The 21,974-nt window shown below is 44.8% G+C and overlaps 1 protein-coding gene across 1 annotated transcript in view; it reads right to left on the reverse strand.

Annotated features, from left to right (window-relative positions):
- The window catches only part of LOC122548283 (PH and SEC7 domain-containing protein-like), a 68,592-nt gene that overhangs the window by 25,201 nt on the left and 21,417 nt on the right, over window positions 1-21,974 (reverse strand). Inside the window, exons 4-7 of the mRNA XM_043686811.1 lie at window positions 19,725-19,798; window positions 18,363-18,458; window positions 16,774-16,843; window positions 13,992-14,066 (exon numbers count right to left, since the gene is read on the reverse strand). Of these exons, the coding sequence (XP_043542746.1) occupies window positions 13,992-14,066; window positions 16,774-16,843; window positions 18,363-18,458; window positions 19,725-19,798 (315 nt within the window). The remainder of the gene's footprint in view (window positions 1-13,991; window positions 14,067-16,773; window positions 16,844-18,362; window positions 18,459-19,724; window positions 19,799-21,974) is intronic.

Below are 21,974 nucleotides of genomic sequence, written 5' to 3' on the forward strand. Positions count from 1 at the left end.
GGGGTCAGGGAGTCCAGAACTAGAGGGCATAGGTTTAGGGTGAGAGGGGCAAGATATAAAAGAGACCCAAGGGGCAACTTTTTCACACAGTGGATGGTACGTGTATGGAATGAGCTGCCAGAGGATGTGGTGGAGGCTGGTACAACTGCAACATTTAAGAGGCAATTGGATGGGTATATGAATAGGAAGGGTTTGGAGGGATATGGGCTGGGTGCTGGTCGGTGGGACTAGATTGGGTTGGGATATCTGGTTGGCATGGATGGGTTGGACCGAAGGGTCTGTTTCCATGCTGTACATCTCTATGACTCTAATTCAAGCAAAACAATGCTCCACACATGGAGCATCAAACCTCATTGCTATTCACTTCAGCTCTAATGAAGAGTCCTCTAGACTTGAAACGTTAGTTTGCTCTCTCTCCACGGATGCTGCCTGATCCACTGGGATCTCCAGCATTTGTTGTTTTCAGTTCAGATTCCAGCATCTGCAAGAATTTGTTCCTACACTTTATTGCTTTCAAGCCCTCCAGTAGAAACAGAACTGTTTAAAGAAGTTATGGGATTCAATCCTAAATCAATTTTATAATAATTTAATTTGATTAGAATTAAAGCAGGGCAATCTTGTGATGCAGTGGATGGTGTCCCTGACTCTGAGCCAGAAGCTCCACATTCATGTTCCATTCCAGGACTTGACAGTCAAGTAGGAAGAATTAACAACTCAGTGAAGGATTAACCCATAAATCCTCCCAACAAACAACAGATTGGGAGAGGTTCCTGGTCAGCTGTGTGTCTCTACCATCACTAGGACGGGTTGATCAGTATGTTTGCAGGTGATACAGAAAAATGCTCAGGTGATAAATGGTGAGGGGGATAGCCTTAGATTCGAGGTTGGTAGGAATGGGCTGGTCAGCTGGGCTGATCAGCATCAAATGGAATCCAATCTGGATATCTATCAGTCCCCTAAGGTAGTGGGACACGTAGGCAAAGTGGTTAAGAAGGCATATGGGATACTTGCCTTCACTAGCCAAAGTTAAAAATCACACAACACCAGGTTATAGTCCAACCGGTTGAAAGTTTGTATTGTCAAATAAACCTGTTGGACAAAAGCTGGTGTTGTGTGATTCTTAACTTTGTCCATCCCAGTCCAATAATGGCACTTCCACCTCATTAGTCAAGGCATAGAGTTTATGAGTAGGGAGTTTATGTTTGCACTGTACAAACTTGGATTGGCTACAGGAGGGATGTGATAGCACTGGAAAGGATGCAGAGTAGATTTACCAGGTTGTTGCCTGGGCTGGGGAGTTTTGGTTATGAGGAGAATTTGGACAGACTAGGATTGTTTTCCTGAGAAAAGAGGGCATTGAAGGGAAACATGATTGAGATGTATACAATTAGGACAGGAGCATCAATAGGGTAGACAAGAAAGAACTCTTCCCTTTGATGGATAGATCAATGATCAAGGAGCATAGATTTAAGTAAAGAGGTGGGAAGATTAGAGGGATAGAACATAGAACATAGAAAAGTACAGCACAGAAGAGGCCCTTTGGCCCACAATGTTGTGCCGAGGATTAATCCTAATGTAATATATAATAACTTAACCTACGCACCCCTCCATTCACTGCTCTCCATGTGCATGTCCAGCAGTCACTTAAATGTCCCCAATGACTCTGCTTCCACCACTACAGCTGGCAATGCATTCCATGCATTCACAGCTCTCTGTGTAAAGAACCTTCGTCTGATGTCTCCTCTATACCTTCCTCCTGCTATCTTCAAACTATGACTCCTCATGCAATTCAATCCTGCCCTGGGGAAAAGTCTCTGGCTATTGACTCTATCTATTCCACTCATTACCTTGTAAACCTTGATCAGGTCTCTTCTCTTCCTCCTTCTCTCCAGAGAGAAAAGTCTGAGCTTATTCAACCTTTCTTCATAAGGCAAGCCCTCCAGTCCAGGCAGCATCCTGGTAAACCTTCTTTGCACCCTCTCCAAAGCCTCTGTATCTTTCCTATAGTAGGGAGACCAGAACTGGACACAATATTCCAAGTGTGGCCTCACCAGGGGTTTGTAGAGCTGTAGCAAAACCTCGTGGCTCTTAAACTCGATCCCCCGTTAATGAAAGCCAAAATACTATATGCTTTCTTAACAACCCTATCCACTTGGGTGGCAACTTTGAGAGATCTATGTACTTGCACACCCAGATCCCTCTGTTCCTCCACACTGCCAAGAATCCTGTCTTTAATCCTATATTCAGCATTCGAGTTCGACCTTCCAAAATGCATCACTTCGCATTTATCCAGGTTGAACTCCATCTGCCATTTCTCAGTCCAGCTCTGCAGCCTGTCTATGTCGCTCTGCGGTCTGTAATGGCCCTGCAGCAGAGGTCCAAGAACAGAGCCCTGCGGGACCCCACTCAACACTGACCTCCAGTCCTTCTTCAGGGCTTATGCCCGAAACGTCGATTCTCCTGCTCCTTTGATGCTGCCTGACCTGCTGTGCTTTTCCAGCAACACATTTTTAAAGTGTATAAGGCAACAGGCTGAGTGCTGGAAAATGGGATTAAAATAAACAGGTGCTTGTTTTTGGCTGGTGCAGATTGGATGGACCAATGGGCCCTTTTCTGCGTTGTAGACCTCAATGACTATCCAGAGTTCCAGCCTACAATATTTGGTAAAAGTATGTGTTGTCATAGCAACTTGACTCTTTGGGCACAGGTTAGTTAGCTCACTTAGCTGGATACCATGTGAATCAGATTAGTGCCAACAGCGAGGGGTTCAATCCCTGTTCTGGTTGGGGTGGATTCAGGGCCTGGCTGTTTTCCCTATCCCCTGGTTGGTGTCAGACCTGTGAGTTGGATCTGCCTCTGGGACAGAGAACTCAAGATAAAGAATTAAATCAGAGGCACTATACTACCCAACAGTAGCAACAACAACTTGCATTTAGTTGGGAGCTTCAATATAACAAAAAAGTCTCTAGGGTACTTCCGTGGATTAAAAAGAGGACTGCGGATGCTGGAAGTACAAACAATTCTGAAGGAGGGTCACTGGACTCGAGACGTTATCCCTGCTTTCTCTCCACAGATGCTGTCAGATCTGCTGAGTACCTCCAGCATTTTCTGTTTTTGTTACTTCATAAGATTGTTATCAAACATAACAGGCTCTAGGTCGAAGAGTTGTAAAGTCAGGTGATCAAAATCTTGGTCATAGAGATCAGCTTTCAGGAATGTCCCAAAAGGAGGTGAACGGGGTACTGAGATTTACCGAGGGATTTCCAGACCTTAGCCCTCAGGCAGTTGAAGGCACGGTTGCAATGGTGGAGTAATGGTAACTGAGTTTGTCCAAGAGGCAGAATCGGTGGGGTGCTGAGATCTCAGAGGATAAATATGCTCATTGGGCCCATTGTCCTGAAACTACCTTTTAATCTCATTTCTCTAGAGACAGCCTGAAATAAATCTGCCCTTTGCTGTCAATGCTGAGCTATTAAGATCAGTATTCACATAAGCTGATCGAGATATTTGGCTTGATTAAACATTAGTGTTTTGTTGGGTGATGGAAACACACAACCTGGAAATCCCATAGAGCTCTGGTCACTGTGCCGTAGATGTTGGCCATGTTTTCTTTACAGATTGGCCATTATGCAATGTGTCAGAACCGACATCTGTTTCCAAGTTTAAAACTGACTAATCTTACTCAAACATTTCTTGGCACAGTTGTCCAGTAATTAATTATCAGAGCTCTGTTGCTAGCGGACACTGCAACATAGCTGAAAGAACTTTGTTCACTAAGTGTCAGACCTCCCTCTTCCTCAGCTTTTCCTTCAGCTCTACCAGCTGCAGACATAGTTGAGAGTACAGGAGCGGGGTTTATGAGGGATAGAGATGGTGAGCAGTTTAGGCTGCACAGGAAGGGACTTGTGTGAACAAGTATCTAAAAGACAGAGCCAAGTCCTAACAATGAGAGGTCAGTGAGAGGACTCATACAAAGGGTTCACCAGCAGCAGCAATGAAATTCTGGTTTGATTAAAATCACAAATGAGGTGACTGATAAGTCAAGACAAACAGTGATACAAAGAGAGAGAAACAAACATGTTAACAGTACAGAACTAATAACCCAAGATGTGTTGGACAAATGAATCACCTTTCTTTCAAAGTCAGAAGTCAGATGACACCAGGTTATAGTCCAACAGGTTTCTCTGAAATCTCAAGCTTTTAGAGCGCTGCCCCTTTGTCAAGTGAAGTGACCTGATGAAGGTACTATGCTCCGAAAGCTTGAGATTTCAAATAAATCTGTTGGACTATCACCCGGTGTCATCTGACTTCTGAGTTTGTCTACCGAGTGCAACACCAGCACTTCCGCATCATATCTTTCTTTCTGCAGCAGTACACTTTCCAGCATATAGCTTTAAATTAAGGGGGGGTAGATATAGGACAGATGTTAGGGGTAGGTTCTTCACTCAGCGAGTCGTTAGTTCATGGAATGCCCTGCCAGTAACAGTGGTGGACTCTCCCTCTTTATGGGCATTTAAGAGGGCATTGGATAGGTATATGGAGGATAGTGGGTTAGTGTAGTTTAGGTGGGCTTGGATCGGCGCAACATCGAGGGCCCAAGGGCCTGTACTGCGCTGTATTCTTCTATGTTCTATGTTCTATGTTCATATAAGAACATCAATCAGTACAGCTCAGTACAGGCCCTTCAGCCCACGATGTTGTGCCAAGCATTTATCTTAATCTAAGATCAACCTAACCCACACACTTCCCAATTTACTGCCGTCCATGTGCTTGTCCAGCAGTCAATGTGCTGTCCAGCAGTCACTTAAATGTCCCTAATGTCTCTGACTCTACTACCACTGCTGGCAGTGCATTCCACATACCCACCACTCTCTGTGTAATGAACCGACCTCTGACATTTCCCCTAAACCTTCCTCCAATCACCTTAAAATTATGCCCCCTTGTCTCTGGCTATCTACTCTATCTCTGTCTCTCATTACTTTGTACACCTCTATCAAGTCACCTCTCTTCCTTCTTCCTTCCAGTGTGAAAAGCCCGAGCTGACTCAATCTCTCTTCATAAGACATGCCCTCCAATCCAGGCAGCATCATGGTAAATCCCCTCTGCACCCTCTCTAAAGCATCTACATCCTCCCTATAATGAGGTGACTATAAATGGACACAATATTCCAAATGTGGTCTAACCAGGGTTTTATAGAGCTGCCGCAAAACCTCGCGGCTCTGAAACTCAATCCTCCTGTTAATGAAAGCCAAAACACCAGGACATCTTCACAACCTTATCATCTTGGGTCGCAACTTTGAGGGGTCTATGTACGTGAACCCCAAGTTCCTGCTGTTCCTCCACACTGCCAAGAATCCTGTCTTTAACCCTGTATTTAGCATTCAAATTCAACCTTCAAAATGCATCACTTCGCATTTATCCAGGTTGAACTCCATCTGCCACTTCCCAGCCCAGTTCTGTATCCTGTCAATGTCTTGCTGTAGCCTGCAACAGCCCTCAACACTATCCACAACACCACCTTTGTGTCATTGGCAAACTTACTAACCCACCCTTCCACTTCTTCCTGCAAGTCATTTATAAAAACTATCATGCCACTGTTCACCGACCTCCAGGCAGTAAACGTTCCATCCTCTACCACTCACTGTCTTCTTTCAGCCAGCCAATTCTGTATCCATACAGCCAAATTTCCCTATATCCCTAACCTTCTAAATGAGCTTACCGTAGGGACCTCATCAAATGCCTTATTGAAATCCATATGCACCACATCCACTGTTTGACCTTTGTCAACTTGTCTCATCACATCCTCAAAGAACTCAATAAGGCTTGTGAGGCATGACCTGCCCCTCACAAAGCCATGCTGACTATCTTTAATCAAACTCTGTTTTTCCAAATAGTCATAAATCCTATATCTCAGAATCCTTTCCAGTACCTTGCTTACCACAGACATAAGACTGACTGGTCTGAAAATCCCAGGGATTTCCCTATTCCTTTTCTTGAACAGAGGAACAACATTTGCCTCCCTCCAATCATCCAGTACTACTCCCGCGGAGAGTGAGGATGCAAAGATCATCGCCAGAGGTACAGCAATCTCATTCCTCACTTCCCGTACTACGCTTGGATATATCTGGATCAGTGGTGCTGGAGGAGCACAGTAGTTCAGGCAGCATTCAACGAGCAGCGAAATCGACGTTTCGGGCAAAAGCCCTTCATCAGGAATAAAGGCAGTGAGCCTGAAGCGTGGAGAGATAAGCTAGGGGAGGGTGGGGGTGGGGAGAAAGTAGCATAGAGTACAATGGGTGAGTGGGGGAGGAGATGAAGGTGATAGGTCAGGGAGGAGAGGGTGGAGTGGATAGATGGAAAAGGAGCTAGGCAGGTCAGACAAGTCCGGACAAGTCATGGGAACAGTGCTGAGCTGGAAGTTTGAAACTAGGATGAGGTGGGGAAAGGGGAAATGAGGAAGCTGTTGAAGTCCACATTGATGCCCTGGGGTTGAAGTGTTATATCTGGTCCGGCCCTATCTATCTTGATGCTTTCCAGAATTTCTAACACATCCACTTCCATAATATCAATGTGTTCAAAGCTATTAACTTGGTCCATGGTATTCTCACTAATTAACAAAGTCCCTCTCTCTAGTGAATACTGAAGCAAAGAAACTCATTTAGGGCCTCCCCTACCTCTTCAGACTCCAGACACAAGCTCCCTCCACTATCCCTGATCGGCCCTACTCTCTCTCTGATCATTCTCTTTGGGTGTCCCTTAATCTTTCTCGCCAAAGCTTTCTCGTGTCTGTTCCCAGCTTTGCTTAGTCCGTTTTTGAGTTCTTTACTAGTTACCCTGTCATCCTCTAAAGCTGTGCCAGTTCCTTGCTTCCTCACCCTTAAGTAAGCTTCCTGCTTCCTCTTGACGAGAAGCTCCTCTGCTCTTGTCATCCAAGGCTCCTTCACCTTACCATTCTTTGCCTGTCTCAGTGGGACAATGTTATCCAACACTCACAACAAGTGATCCTGAAATAGCCTCCACGTTTCGGTTGTGCAATTCCCGTAGAACAATTGTTCCCAATTTATACCTCACAGCTCCTGCCTAATAGCAGTATACTTTCCCCTCCCCCAATTAAATACCTTCCCATACTGTCTGTTCCTTTCCCTCTCCATGGCTATGGTAAAGGTGAGGCAGTTGTGATCACTGTCACTGAATGTTCTCCCACCGAGAGATCTGACACCTGGCCTGGCTCATGGCTGAGCACCAAATCCAATATGGCCTCCCTCTTTTTTGGTCTATCTCCATTTTGAGTCAGGAAGCCTTCCTGGACACACCTGACAAAATCTGCTCCATCCAAACCACCTGCACTAAGGACATTCCAATCAATATTGGGGAAGTTGAAGTCACCCATAACAACAATTCTGCTACCTCTGCACATTTCAAGATCTGTTGTCCAATCTGTTCTTCCATCTCTCTGCTGCTATTGGGGGGTCTATAGAAAATACCTAATAAAGTGACTGCTCCTTTCCTGTTACTGACTTCCACCCATACTGACTCAGTAAACAAACCCTCCTCAATAACCTCCTTTTCTGCAGCTGTGATGCACTCTCTAATTAACAATGCTACTCTCCTCCTCTTTTACCCCTCTCCCGGTTCTTTTTAAAAGATCGAAACCCGGAAACATCCAACAACCATTCCAGTCTCTGTGAAATCCATGTCTCCATTACGGCCACAACATCGTAGTTCCAAGTACTGATCCGTGCTCTAAGTTCCTCACTCTTATTCCTGACACTCCTTGCATTGAAACAGACACACTTTAACCCGTCCCTTTGCCATAACAACTGTGTATCCTTCCTGACAGACTCTCTGCATCCTATTTCTGTCTGTTCAACAGCTACTCTCTCCCCTCTTTGGTCCCTATTCCCCAGACAAACTAGTTTAAACCCTCCCGAAGTGTCTAGCAGATCTCCCGCCCAGGACATTGGTGCCCCTCCAGTCCTTCATGTACAGGTCCCACCTTCCCCAGAAGGTACCCCAATGATCTATGTCCCTCCTGCACCAGCCCTGTAGCCATGTGTTTAGCTGCACTTGCTCCTGTTACTCGCCTCACTAGCGCGTGGCACCGGTAGTCATCCTGAGATTCCTACTCTGCTTTTTAGCTTCCAATCTAACTCCCTGAAATTGCTTTTTAGATCCTCATCCCTTTTCCTAGCTATGTTATTGGTGCCAATGTGCACCATGACTTCTGGTTGCTCGCCTTCCCCCTTCAGGATCTTGTAGTCTCGATCAGAGACATCCTGGACCTTGGCACCTGGGAGGCTTAATACCATCTGGGAGTCCCGTTCACGACCACAGAATCTCCTGTCTGTTCTCTAATTGTTGAGTCTCCTACCACTAGTGCTTTTCTATTCTGCCCCCCTTCCATTCTGAGCCACAGAGACAGGCTCAGTGCCAGAGACCTGGCCGCTGTGGCTTTCCCCTGGTTATTAAACAGGATTATGCAGGCCAATCGGCCCAAGTGACCCATGCTGACATCTGCGCACGTCTCTTCCCTTCATCTAACACTCCTCCACATTCCCTTCTCTTCATTCCTCTCTCATGTTTATCCAGATTTTCTGCTAAATACATCTAGCCATATTCACCTCAACCACTGACTGCTCCATATCTTCACCAGCCTTTAAGCAATGTTTAATGGAATTATTATGAATTATGTATGAGCTCTAGCTTTGGACTCCCCCATAACTGGAAGTACTGGGTGGAATCATCAGCTGTTGTGCTGGTGGCGAATCCAAAGGGTATGTGGTTAGGTGTACCCCTTCAAAACCCTTTCAGAATTTTAAAGAGTCCTTTTAGATCAGATCTTCAGCATTCTCTTTTTTCATGAAATGAGAAGGATGGCACAATGGCTCAGTGGTTAGCACTACTGCCTCCCAGCGTCAGGGACCTGGGTTCGATTCTCGCCTTGGTGACTTTCTGTGTGGAGTTTGCACACTCTCCCCGTGTCTGTGTGGGTTTCTTCTGGGTGCTCCGGTTTCCTCCCACAGTCCAAAGATGTGCAGGTTAAACCAGCCATGCTAAATTGCCCATAGTGTTAGATGCATTAGTCAGGGGTAAATATTGGGTAGGGGAATGGGTCTGGGTGGGCTGCGCTTCGGCGGGTCAGTGTGGACTTGTTGGGCCGAAGGGCCTGTTTCCATACTGTAGGGAATCTAATCTGAATCCCAGTCTTTCCTGATAGATATGACTTCTCAGTTGTATTTTCATTGCAAGAAGCTTGTTCCTTGAGTATTGTCCGACAGTACAGATATACATGCTCACAATTCACAGACCCCACTGTGCAGAACGTGCTTTTAGCTCTAGATTGGGGAGGAATAAATAAAATCAGACTCTCTCAACCATGGCTCCACCAGTGAAGTGGTACTGAGACTCAGAGCACAAGAAAGCTCCAGATTTGAGTAAATTAATCTCACCTGGTAACAGGGGATAGGAAGAGAAGTAAATGAAGATTTGCATGTCTCTGAGTTAGAAGGTGTAATTTTCACTCCATTGCCAATAACATAAGCTGATACTACCAATGCAATACCAAGGGAATACTGCACTGTCACAGGCACTGTCTGTTGTATGCTGTCTCAGGTGAAAGAAAAAGGGAAAATGCAAGCATTTGAAAAAGTTCCTTAGGAGTTCTTTAGTATCATAAATACAAAGAAAATATACAGAAATCTGAAAGTTTGTAAGCCTGAATCATTAACTTTGCTTTTCTCCTAAAACAGACTGCTTGGATAGTTGAGTGACTCCAAGACTTTCTATTGTGATTTCAGATTTCCAGCGTGAACAGTATTAGCAAGCAGTTTATCTAATCACTTTAGTAGGATATTTATTTGCTCACTGCTCTTGATGAGATTGTGCCCGAGTTGATGATTAAACAAGTTGTGGTTCAGAGATTTGCAGACAGGCTATTTTTACCCAGAGTTTACAGAAATCTGCGTCCCGGATTAATCCTGATCCAGTCGAACAGTCCTGAATTATTGTGGGTTGGGTTATGGGTTGGTCAGGATCAAGTAGGAATCCAGTAATATTTTATGAAGCTCTCCAGAGATTTTAACAGCCTCAGGACAGACACATATGGCAGCTGACTGGGAATTCTGCACTGTTGTGTATGCTGATAGCTGTGTGCTTCAGAGTAGCTGAGCACCGGGATAGGATCTTCCTGGATGAATGGGTTGCCAGCCAAAGCCAAGCACTTGTTCATCTCAGCTGGCCTCATTGGTTTCGAAATGTCCCCAAACTCTTAGCCTTGGCAAACAAAACCTGTGAGATGCACTTGTGGGCTACACATTGTGAGATTGTACAACTATCACTTGCTGATTCCTGGGAGGAGCTAGAGGTGAGTAAAATGCAGGACTGTGGTGACTTTCTGTTTGACAGCCATGAGGTCCACTCATGCATCCACCCGGCCCACTTGCCAGGCAGTATTCTTCCAGGAGATTACAAATGTCAACAACAACCTTACAGAAACCTGGAAGCGCCCTGATACACTGGGACTCAGTCATATCCTGGAAATCTATCTTATGCTTGTAAGCACAACACAGGTATGGGATCCTGGGTGCTGGAGCTCTGTACTCATCCCCTGTCTCGTGCAGTGGCAGATCATTGACATTGACAGCTGCTATTCTGAACTGAACTGAGTTCCAAATGAATGAAAGCACACTCTCAGAGCAAGTCCCATTGGCAAAAACCTTCCAGCTCAACATGAAACAGGTGTGAGCTCTCAACATTTAGAAGATTTCACATCCCCTCAAATCACATTATCCAATTATCCTGATTTCTCAACTGAGTTCCACAAAATGTCTGCACTCACCAATAACATCAGAAAATAGAAAGAATTTGCATGATTACTGTACATATTTAAATTGACATCCCGCCTTTCTCACACAAGCCACCCAGGTGATAAAGGACAGAACTGGATGTCAATCTTCATATACTTGAAAGAACTGGGATCACGCTGTACAGCGGGATGGGGAATTGGGACCACGCTGTGCAAAGGCAAGGGGCATGGGATCACACAGTACATGAAGATCTAGACCCCTCCAAAGGGGCCTCTCGGGATCGGTCAAGAGAATCCCTAGGAGTACGGTCTGTTTAAAGCAAGGTTACCAGTTTATTACAAGGAGAAAGTGAGGACTGCAGATGCTGGAGATCAGAGCTGAAAATGTGTTGCTGGAAAAGCGCAGCAGGTCAGGCAGCATCCAAGGAACAGGAGAATCGACGTTTCGGGCATAAGCCCATCTTCAGCCTTTCCTGAAGAAGGGCTTATGCCCAAAACGTCGATTCTCCTGTTCCTTGGATGCTGCCTGACCTGCTGCGCTTTTCCAGCAACACATTTTCAGCTACCAGTTTATTACATTAAGGCAGCCTGGCACAGATTTGTCCAGCAACACGGAGTTTAAAAGCTTCTGTTTTCCATGAAGAAATGGCGCAATTACATTTGAAAATTACACATTATTTATATATATTTTTAAGAGATAGTACAGCCTTAATTACAAGAAAAGATCAATCACATACAATAAGATGACATGATTGACAGCAGGTTAATCCAATGATATTCTCCAGGAAAGGGTTCTTAATTTACACAGAGTACCATCCCATGCAAGTTCAAGGTTAGTTCAAATACAAAATCACTGTCTTATCATTCATATTATGAAAAATCCATTGTTCTCTCGTATCTCTATATACAACCAACTTAGCAGAGCATCAGTTCAAGTTCACAGAGTCAAATCATTGCATACAGCCATTTTGTTGTGATATTAAAATGAAAAACCATTTTGTGGTTAATAAATATCTACAGATACTTGTTGCTTCTGATAACAAACTAAATTCAAATTTTACATCCTCATACACAGGGAAGGAGGCACTGAGATTATGCTGTACAGAGGGAAGGGTGCACTGGGATCTCGTTGTACAGAGGGAAAGGGCACTGGGATCACACTGTACAGAGAGAAGGAGGAATTGGGATCACACTGTACAGAGGGAAGGGGGCACTGGGATCGCACTGTACAGAGGGAAGGGGCACTGGGATCACACTGTACAGAGGGAAGGGGCACTGGGATCACACTGTACAGAGGGAAGGGGACACTGGGATCATGCTGTACAGAGGGAAGGGGCACTGGGATCACACTGTACAGAGGGAAGGGGACACTGGGATCGTGCTGTACAGAGGGAAGGGGGCACTGGGATCACACTGTACAGAGGGAAGTGGTCACTGGGATCTCGCTGTAAAGAGGGAAGGAGACAGTGGGATCACACTGTACAGAGGGAAGGGGACACTGGGATCGTGGTGGACAGTGGGAATGGGGCACTGGGATCGCACTGTACAGAGGGAAGGAGGCACTTGGATCACACTGTACAGAGGGAAGGGAACAATGGGATCACACTGTACAGATGGAAGTGGGCACTGGGTTTGCACTGTACAGAGGGAAGGGGCACTGGGATCACACTGTACAGAGGGAAGGGGCACTGGGATCACTCTGAACAGAGAGAAGGGCACCTAGGATCACACTGTACAGAGAGAAGGGCACTGGGATCACACTGTACAGACAGAAAGGGGGCACTGGGATCACATTCTACAGAGAGAAGGGGGCACTGGGATCGCGCTGTACAGAGAGAAAGGGCACTGGGATCGCACTGTACAGAGGGGAGGGGGCACAGGGATCACACTGTTCAGAGGGAAGGGGACACTGGGATCACACTGTACAGAGAGAAGGGGCACTGGGATCACTCTGTACAGAGGGAAGGGGGCACTGGGATCACATTCTACAGAGAGAAGGGTGCACTGGGATTGCACTGTACAGAGAGAAGTGGCACTGGGATCACTATACAGAGAGAAAGGACACTGGGATCACACTGTACAGAGAGAAAGGGCACTGGGATCATGCTGTACAGAGAGAAGGGGCACTGGGATCACACTGTACAGAGAGAAGGGCACTGGGATTACACTGTACAGAGGGAAGGGGGCACAGGGATCACACTGTACAGAGAGAAGGGGCACTGGGATCACGCTGTACAGAGAGGAGGGCACTGGGATTACACTGTACAGAGAGAAAGAGGGCACCGGGATCACACTGCACAGCGGGATGGGGCATGCCTGCTGCGTAGGATGGGAACTTTGATTACAAATTAAAACTGCTGCATTGAGAAAAAATATCAAAACCCCGCCATCAGATATACATGACGTGGGTATTTCTCTCACACTCCATTATAGCCAAACCTTTCAAAGTACTTCACACAACGATCAACACTGGCTGTGAACTAGGTGATCCTCAATAACAAGAAAGAAATGAAGATGGCCATTCAACCCCTTAAGATTGTTCTATCATTTAACGTGATCACAACATCTCTGTACTTCAATTTCAATTACCTGCCTTTAGGCTCAGTGCCTGCTATTCCTTCCATGTAATTAGTCATGATAAATAACTAACCGATGCCTGCTGCGCTGAGATAACTCCCTGAGTTTTGAAAAAAGCCATAGGGTCCCTTACACCCAGCTGAATGGGCGAAACTATGCTCTAAAGGGCACCCTGATTATGTTGTAGGACACTGCAGGGCTAGTCTCACCATAACACCACAGTTTAATCGGATTTAAATTGTATTACTGAGCTTAGAAGGAATGAAATAAAGACAGAAAGCAAAGCTTTAACACACTGATCAGCTTAACTGGTAAACTGATTTCTAATTAATTAATTATTAAGGTTGTGACTGGACTGGAACTAACGTGCTTTCTGCTCTCTTGCTATCGATATTTAGACCCCAGCTCAATCAGTGGAACTGCTGTATTACCTCCTAACAGGATCCTTTCCCTCCTTCACTCACAGGAAGCAAGGAGAGGCTAGATTTAACGATGACAACACATCCCACACAATATTTACCCTGCACAACCTGAATCATACATGTCACAGATGCTTGGATTAAAACATTGACTAACTCAGGAAGACTGGACAGAAGCTGCCCTTCATTACCTGGCTTCATCATCCCGGGCAATCAGCAAGGACATGTGGTTGGAGGCTGAGGCCATGCGTAGGATATCGACAGCCCTGGAAAAGATCAGAACGCAGCTCACTGTAAGGAAACTCTACATGCAACCAGTCTTGGAAAGTCTATTCGAGAGCTGAGCTGAGAATAGAAAATATTGCAACAATATAGACAAGGCAGGTTTTCGAAGCTTGGCTAGTCAAGGTGGGACAAAGAATGGCATGGGGTTGAAATTCCAGGGAAATTCACTGGGAATCCCAGACCAACATTTCATAACATGTGGATAAGGCAGCTCCGTTCAGCCTACCTTAACTAGATCATGTTAGAAAACAGTGCATCTCACACAGCATCCACTATTTCCAAATGACTTCACAAAATTAATCATTTCTTAATTGAAGAGAACCTTCCTGACATCAGTTCAATCTTATGTTACTATATTGATTTACTTTGAAGTAATGACCTGGATTTAACTTTTCTGATAATATTCTTTTTGAACACAATTTTTTTTCAGATGGACAGGGACACTGTTGGTATTTACTGCCAATCTCAAGCTGCCACAAGAAACTGTTGACAAACCTACTTCTCAGCTTTGTGCAGTGCTACAAGGTTCAATCTCAGTCACTTCCTTCCAAAGATGAAGAGGGTAGGCTTCTCCAGCCTTATAATTCAAAGTTCCTGTACATGGGTTTGGATGGTTCTGTGCAGCTGGAAAAGCACACCAGGTCAGGCAGCATCCGAGGAGCAGGAAGATCGACGTTTCAGGCCAGAGCCCTTCATCAGGAACCTCATTCCTGATGAAGGGCTCCGGCCAGAAAAGTCGATTTTCCTGCTTTTCGGATGCTGCCTGACCTGCTGTGCTTTTCCAGCAACACACTCTCAACTCTGATCTCCAGCCTCTGCAGACCTGTTTCCTTTGGATGGTTCTGCTCAGTTCCAGGTTTAGGGATGACTGTCTAGCATCTGCAGTCCTCATCTTCTTCTCATCTTCTTCCTGGTGATTTAGCCTGTGATCTGCCTGATCCACTGTGAAGCCAGTACCTTCTTCTGGATGATGCCTAGCAGTGAACTCAGTGAGACCAGGTGGGATCTAACCAGAGTTTAGTATAACTAGAGTATGGCTTGGTGCCCCTTGTATTTCAACCTTTTTCATCACGGCCTCGAGCTCAGGCTCGTCTCTTCCAAGTAGAGGGCAAAGTCAATAGGGGAGAGTCCCCATGCTTGCTGCCTCTCCCAATAGTAATGCACCATCACAGCACCGCAGAGGCCTCGATAACAGGTGACATGACCACTATCTTCATTGGAAGCACCTCTTATTGTTGGAAGTCAACAGGGATTAGATGAGGACAACTTCAGGTTCCACCAAGAGTCCTCCACAGTCAAATAGCCAGCTGACACTACTGAAGATGACATAGCAATGCGATTTTAACCAAGGAGAGTGTGGTGGGAGAAAGAGCTTGGGAGAATGCATAAGATTAGAAAAAGGAGAGATAAAGGCGAAAGGACTGATGGTGGAAGATGACGAGGGATGTAAATTCCATGGGGTGTACAGCTGAGTATTCTGACCCAACCGATTCACACCGGGTGTGGAGGCTCCACTTGAACCTCGCATCTTTCCCTCAACTAAATTCGTCCTTGTGATCCTTCTCTCTCATCTGCTTGTCTATCTTCCTCTAAAATATTTCTATAACTTCACTTTTAACCATTTCCTGTGGGAATGAGATTCACATTCTACCCCACTCTCTGAGTGAAAATATTCTTCCTGGATTCCCGATTGCATTTCTTGGTGACGACCTTCCCCACAAGAGGTTTTCATTCTCTCCGTATTCACCATGAATGTTTTAGACCTCGATGTGGTCACCCCTCAGCTTTCTCTTTTTAAACCTGTCAAATTGTTTCCTGTAAACCCACACATTTCAGGTCTCATCCCTGTAAATGTTCTCTGCACTCTCTTCAGTGCCTCTAACTCCTATCTATAATATGGTGAGCAGAGCGGCACACAGCACTCTCTGAGTGACAGGGATGACATATTTTCCTTTCTTTTTGATCCTATTGCTCTCAGAATAAAGCCTGAAGCTTGATTTGATTATTTTTGTGGATAATCTGTGGCACAATGTTTAATGATTGGATTGTCACAGTGTTATTTTGCCTTATACCATCATGTTATTTACTCTCTCTTGCTTTCTAACCCTTCACAGAACTTTCCTTTAGTTCTTTCTCACTGCAATCTTCCTAGCTACCGATACACTTGGTGAAAACCTTCTCGCTCCATGGCCTTTTTCAGTTCTGATAATAGGTCCTCACAGAGAAAGACTAACTGTTTCTCTCTCTCTCTCTCTCTCGCTCAACAGAGGCTGCCAGACATGCGGAATAGCAATATGCCTTTACAATTTATTTTCAGTTTTTCAGCATAAGCAATATTTCATTTTGTTAGCAACTGAATAATTGGTTGGGCTATTTATCAGAGGTTCCTGGCCCCTCACTGTAATAAATTGCATTTCTATACTGCCGCTGACACAGCAAAATATCCCAGGGTGTCTCAAAGCAGCCTTACCAAACAAAACTTGACAATGAGCCAAGGAGAGATTAGGATAGGTGAACAAAATATTGGCCAAATAGGTCATTTTTAACGAGCATCTTAAAGGAAAAGAGAGGAAGGTGGAGAGAGTTTAGGGAGGACATTCCAGAGTTTAAAAGCTCAGGCAACTGCAAGCAACTACCACTAACGGTAAAGAACATAGCTGGACACTGTTTAGCTCCAGTGTTGTGTACCTCTCATTGGTAACTCCCATTAGATCTTCTCCATTCACCTCCAGGATCAGGTCACCAGCCTGCAAGCGACCTGAAACAGAAGCATTCACTGAAAGTGGGCTATGACAGACAAACAGTTAAGTCTATTCTACCCTGCATTTTACAGGAGTCCCAACCTCGCTCCTCTCCAGGGTTAATGCTGCTCATCTGGTGAGAGGTTTGTCCCATTTTCATCTGCATCCAGAGGAAGAATGGAATTTCTGATCCCTAGGCCAATGAAATGGGATCTTCATCTTAACATGGGTCTAAACCATCCTTAACTAAGATCCGGCCCCAACTCTCTCAATTCAGAAGCCACTCTAACATGCTTGGGTTAGGATCCTTGCTCCAGTGACCACTGATGGAAGCTGCTTGTGTAGCCAGGTATGAGATGAGGAGGGGGTTTCCAACAGTTAATTCTGTTGATGTGGGTTACTCTTCATCACTGGATTCCATTAACCATCCCTCACCACTAAGAATGTTCCAACTTTCACCAAGTTAGCATCAGAATCCCTTTGGCTGTGTTGTCTCTGAGGCAAAATTTGGGACAGGTCATATGGTGCCAAACCCTGAGGCTGTTTCCTGCCTCTGCTGGTGAAGAATGGTAGGGTGGAAAAGGGACTGCAGTTGTGTGTGGAAATTGGAGAGGGTGGGACTGTATACCTGAGAACAAAGAAGAGATTTGATAAAAGTATTCAAAGCCATGTGGTGTTTTCATACATTTAGATAGTGATAACTATCGCCCCTGTCAGGCGAGTTGATAATCTGAGAACACTTCAGATATAAGGTAACCAGTTTGAAAAAAAAATGAAGGGAACTTAGTTTACATTGAGCTGTGGTCTGGAAAATGTTACCTGGCAGGGTTGTGAAGCAGATGCAATAGCAATATTCAAAAGAGAAATGGTTAAATACTTCAAAAGGAGAGATGTGCAGGACTATGGGAGTGGGACTTATCAGACAGTTCTCTGAAAGAGATAGCACAGGAATGAAGGGCTAAATTGTCTCCTTGTTTTTGCTTTATTAATTACAGCATCTTCAGTAGATCGATCACCTACCAAAGAATACACTACACTGACAGCTTGATGATGCCCGTATGACCCACCATACAGCCAAAACTAAGGCACAAAGATTCACGTAAACGAAACAGCATTATATGTTGGATTGAGTACAATAACCGGGAGCTGGGAGCAGTGCACACACGGTTTCCAAACCAAGTGGCTCTGAAGTCTCTCCACTAGAGTACAGAAATTTGAAGAATCATGTCTTCAGATTGCCACAAGAAACATAGCTGTGGGTGTAACCCTGCATCAGTGGGTGATGACCCACAATGCCCTACGAAAGCCAATAATGCCATGCTCAAATTGTGATTTGGAGGCGCCAATGTTGGACTGGGGTGGACAAAGTTAAAAATCACACAACACCAGGTTATAGTCCAACAGGTTTCTTTGGAAGCACTAGCTTTTGGAGCGCTGCTCCTTCATCAAGTTGTTTTTGGAGTATAAGATTGTAGGACACAGGTTGTTGATGAACTTGTAGCAAGTGAAATAATTAAAGGATGTGTTTGCACCTACCATCACTTGCAGCTATTCCTCTCTGCAAAATACGCTTAACGTAGATCCCGTATTCCTCACCCGTTTGTTCTTTAAACCCACCAATAATTTTAATACCTAAAACAGAGAAAGAAATATTTTTGTTCATCTAAGGTGGCCCTGCTGAAATCCTTATGCATGCATTAAATACTTTAACATTTGACAATGCTATTACTCACCTGGCCAGTCTCTCACCTTTTACACCCGGTAAACCTGAGCTCATCCAAAACCCTAATACCTGTATCCTGATGCACACACCAGGGCTGGTTCATCCAGCACCTCATACTCTCTGACCGACACTGACACCTAACCCAACATCATTTCAGATTTTGGATTCTCTGCCTTCTGCTTGAATCCCTCCTTGGCCTCACTCTAGCCTGTCTTATTACATTCCTGTGAAATCCCTTGGGTTATTTTATTTTGTTAAAAGTGCCATGTAATGTTGGTTAGTGAAAGGAATCGAGTACAATATCTTGATTGAGCCAACGGAAGAAATGGTTGTGTATCTCACTTGGATGGAGCTCACTTAATTGGTTTAAAGTGGTGCTCATCTTTCTAATTTAAACTTAAAGCCACATGGTTATAGACTCCAAGATAGGAATAAACACTACTTTCCCTCAATAATTCACAATGCATTGCCTTTTTCAGGATGAGCACCGTAACTGAGGGAAATACCATTCCAATAACAAAATTCCTGGAATCAGTCACTATGTTGAAACCCTTTCCCTCTCCACAGTTGTGTGTTCAGCATTAACTACACTGGCATCCTCCATGATTCATTGCCTACAAGCTCAATAGTTGTGAGTTCAAGGGCCACTCCAAAGACTTCAGCATTTAAACTCAGCTGGCACTCCCAGAGCAGAACTGATGGAGAATTCAGCATGGTCTTTTGGGAGAGATGTTTGACGGAGGCCCTGTCTGCTCTCCTGTAAGGATGCAAGATATTCTCATGCCTCTGACAGAGAAGGACAAGGGCATTCTCCCTCCTGTCCTGGCGAGTTTGTAATCTTCAATGAATAATATTAAAATTAGATTGTCTAATATGTTATCTCATTATTGTTAGTGGAAGCTGGCTGTGCATAAATTGGCTTCCACATTTGCTACATTACAAATGATTTTGCACTTCAGAGGTTTTGGAGATCATTAGCTATGAAGCATTTTGGACATGGTGAAGTTGTGAAAGGCTCTATATAAATGCAAGATCTTACCTTTATTTTACTCTGGAAGTAAACATCATTGCAACATGCGATTATTGAAAGAGATAGGTTGCAGTAAACTCAGCCATACCTCAGTTGCTGGGAATCCTCAGCTGAACCTGGTACACATCAGAGAGTTTGCTCTTACCTAGCCCATTCTCACAGTCAGAGAACACAACACGATGAACAGCTCGGTTGATTCCATAGGGACCCATAATAGTCCTAAAGAAATGTAAAAATACACCACCAATTACAAATGGCTTGAACAAAATCTATGAGCTGATCTATAAAAGGTACTCACTCTTTCACAGTGACAAGGAAAGGGACGAGTATGGTTCAGGAAATCTGGTTGGCATGAACAAGTTGGGCCAAAGGACCTGTTTCTGTGTTGTATAACTCTATGACTTTTTGATAAGAAGCTCAACACAGGGCAAAGCAGTTCACTTGATGGGCACCACATCCACCACTTTCAACATTCACTCACATGACCACTGAAGCCAGAGAAAGAAGCAAATGCTATCAGCCAGTGATTCTATTTAAAACTGATCCTTCCACTCTCAGTTTTGAGGTGAAGTCCTTCCAATGAGATTCTTGTATGTGAAGAGCAAAGGAAAGCAAGGGAGGACAGCACCCCATTGCATTTTGCTTGGCATCCCAGAGCTAAGCTGTGACTAGGGGGAACTGAAGATGATGGAAAAGGCAGAGAGATTTCCGATATTCTGCAGGTGAAAGAGATGCTTCTTCATCTTCCTCCTAAGCTGTCAATTTGAAGCTGACATCCCTTCTTGTTCTGTTTTCTCTCACCAGAGGAATTTGAAGACTTCCCTAGTTTGGAGACAAATGATAAAGCACATGCTTGCATCTCTTTGCCTAGAACAGGTCACTAGCCTGAAGCCAGAGACTACAGCTTGCCACACTGAAACAAGCACAGCTACCAGGAATCTCTCCTGTTTTTATCGCCTGCGTTTGGCACGCATTGGAAGGATTTACAAGTTGATACCCATAGCAGGCCATTCAGCCTATCGAGTCCACACTGACCCTCCAAAGATCATCCCACCCACACCCACCCACCCCCTTCCCCCATAACCCTGCATTTCCCATAGCCAGTCCATCTAACCTGCACAGCTTTGGATTGTGGGAGGAAACCCACACAGTCACGGGGAGAATGTGCAAACTCCACACAGACAGTCACCTGAGCTGGAATCAAACCCGGGTCCGTGGCACTGTGAGGCAGCAGTGCGAGCCACTGAGCCACCGTGCCGTCCCTCACTTTGTTTGGTTAAGATGTCCTGGGGTAGGACCTGAACCTGGACCTTCTGGTTTAGAGCCAGATGCACTACCAACTGTGCCACAAGACAGTCCCTTTCTCTTTGGCAATTCCTTTAATCTCAATTCCTCTCTCAATTCCTTTAATCATTTTAAATGGCAGAATCAGATCTCTCTAACCTCCTCTACTCAAGGGAATCCAAGCCTGGTCATGAACCTGTCATCATGAATTAACCCTTTCATTCCCAGCATTATTGTTAAATAATGCAATTTTACTGCACTGATTTCCAAAAAATCCTAAATTTAAAAACATTTGGATCTGGGCAAAATTTATGAAAACTTGGAGTATTTAAATTAAAAGTTCTGATGTGGAAATCACAGGTGATCGAAACAGTGAGATTGAGTATGATTGAGAAAGAACACTTTGCCAGTGTTTTGTCTTGCCGTCATGGGGACAAGTTGTAGATAATTCCAAAGTAAAGGGGAAACATCCTTCACACAGTATAAAGTTCTGCATTGTCCTGACAAGTGCTGACGTTCAATTTCAACTAAACGTGTTCTTTTCCAAAAATACTCAAGTTCTGAATTATCAACTGACTAATGGAAGAGTGAGACTGTTGGATGTACACAAAAGGTGTATAAGTAAATGGGCTCTCTGCCTTATTCAGATGTTGGAAAAACACAGCGGGTCAGGCAGCATCCGAGGAGCAGGCGAGTCATCAGGAAAGTGGAGGGCGAATGAAGGGCTTATGCCCGACATGTCAACTCCTGCTCCTCGGACGCTGCCTAACTGGCTGTGCTTTTCCAGTACCACACTTTTTGACTCTGATCTCCAGCATCTGCAGACCTCACTTTGTCCTTTTCAGATGTTCATAGGTAGTTGGGATATCATAGCAATTACAGAAACATGGCTCAGGGATGGACAGGACTGGCAGCTTAATGTCCCAGAATACAAATGCTACAGGAAGGACAGAAAAGGAGGCAAGAGAGGAGGGGGAGTGGTGTTTTTCATTAGGGATAGCATTACAGCTGTACTGAGGGAGGATATTCCCGGAAATACATCCAGGGAAGATGGTTGGGTGGAACTGAGAAATAAGAAAGGGATGATCACCTTATTGGGATTGTATTATAG

The sequence above is a fragment of the Chiloscyllium plagiosum genome, unplaced genomic scaffold, assembly GCF_004010195.1.
Source record: "Chiloscyllium plagiosum isolate BGI_BamShark_2017 unplaced genomic scaffold, ASM401019v2 scaf_64, whole genome shotgun sequence".
In the NCBI taxonomy this organism is placed as follows: domain Eukaryota; kingdom Metazoa; phylum Chordata; class Chondrichthyes; order Orectolobiformes; family Hemiscylliidae; genus Chiloscyllium; species Chiloscyllium plagiosum.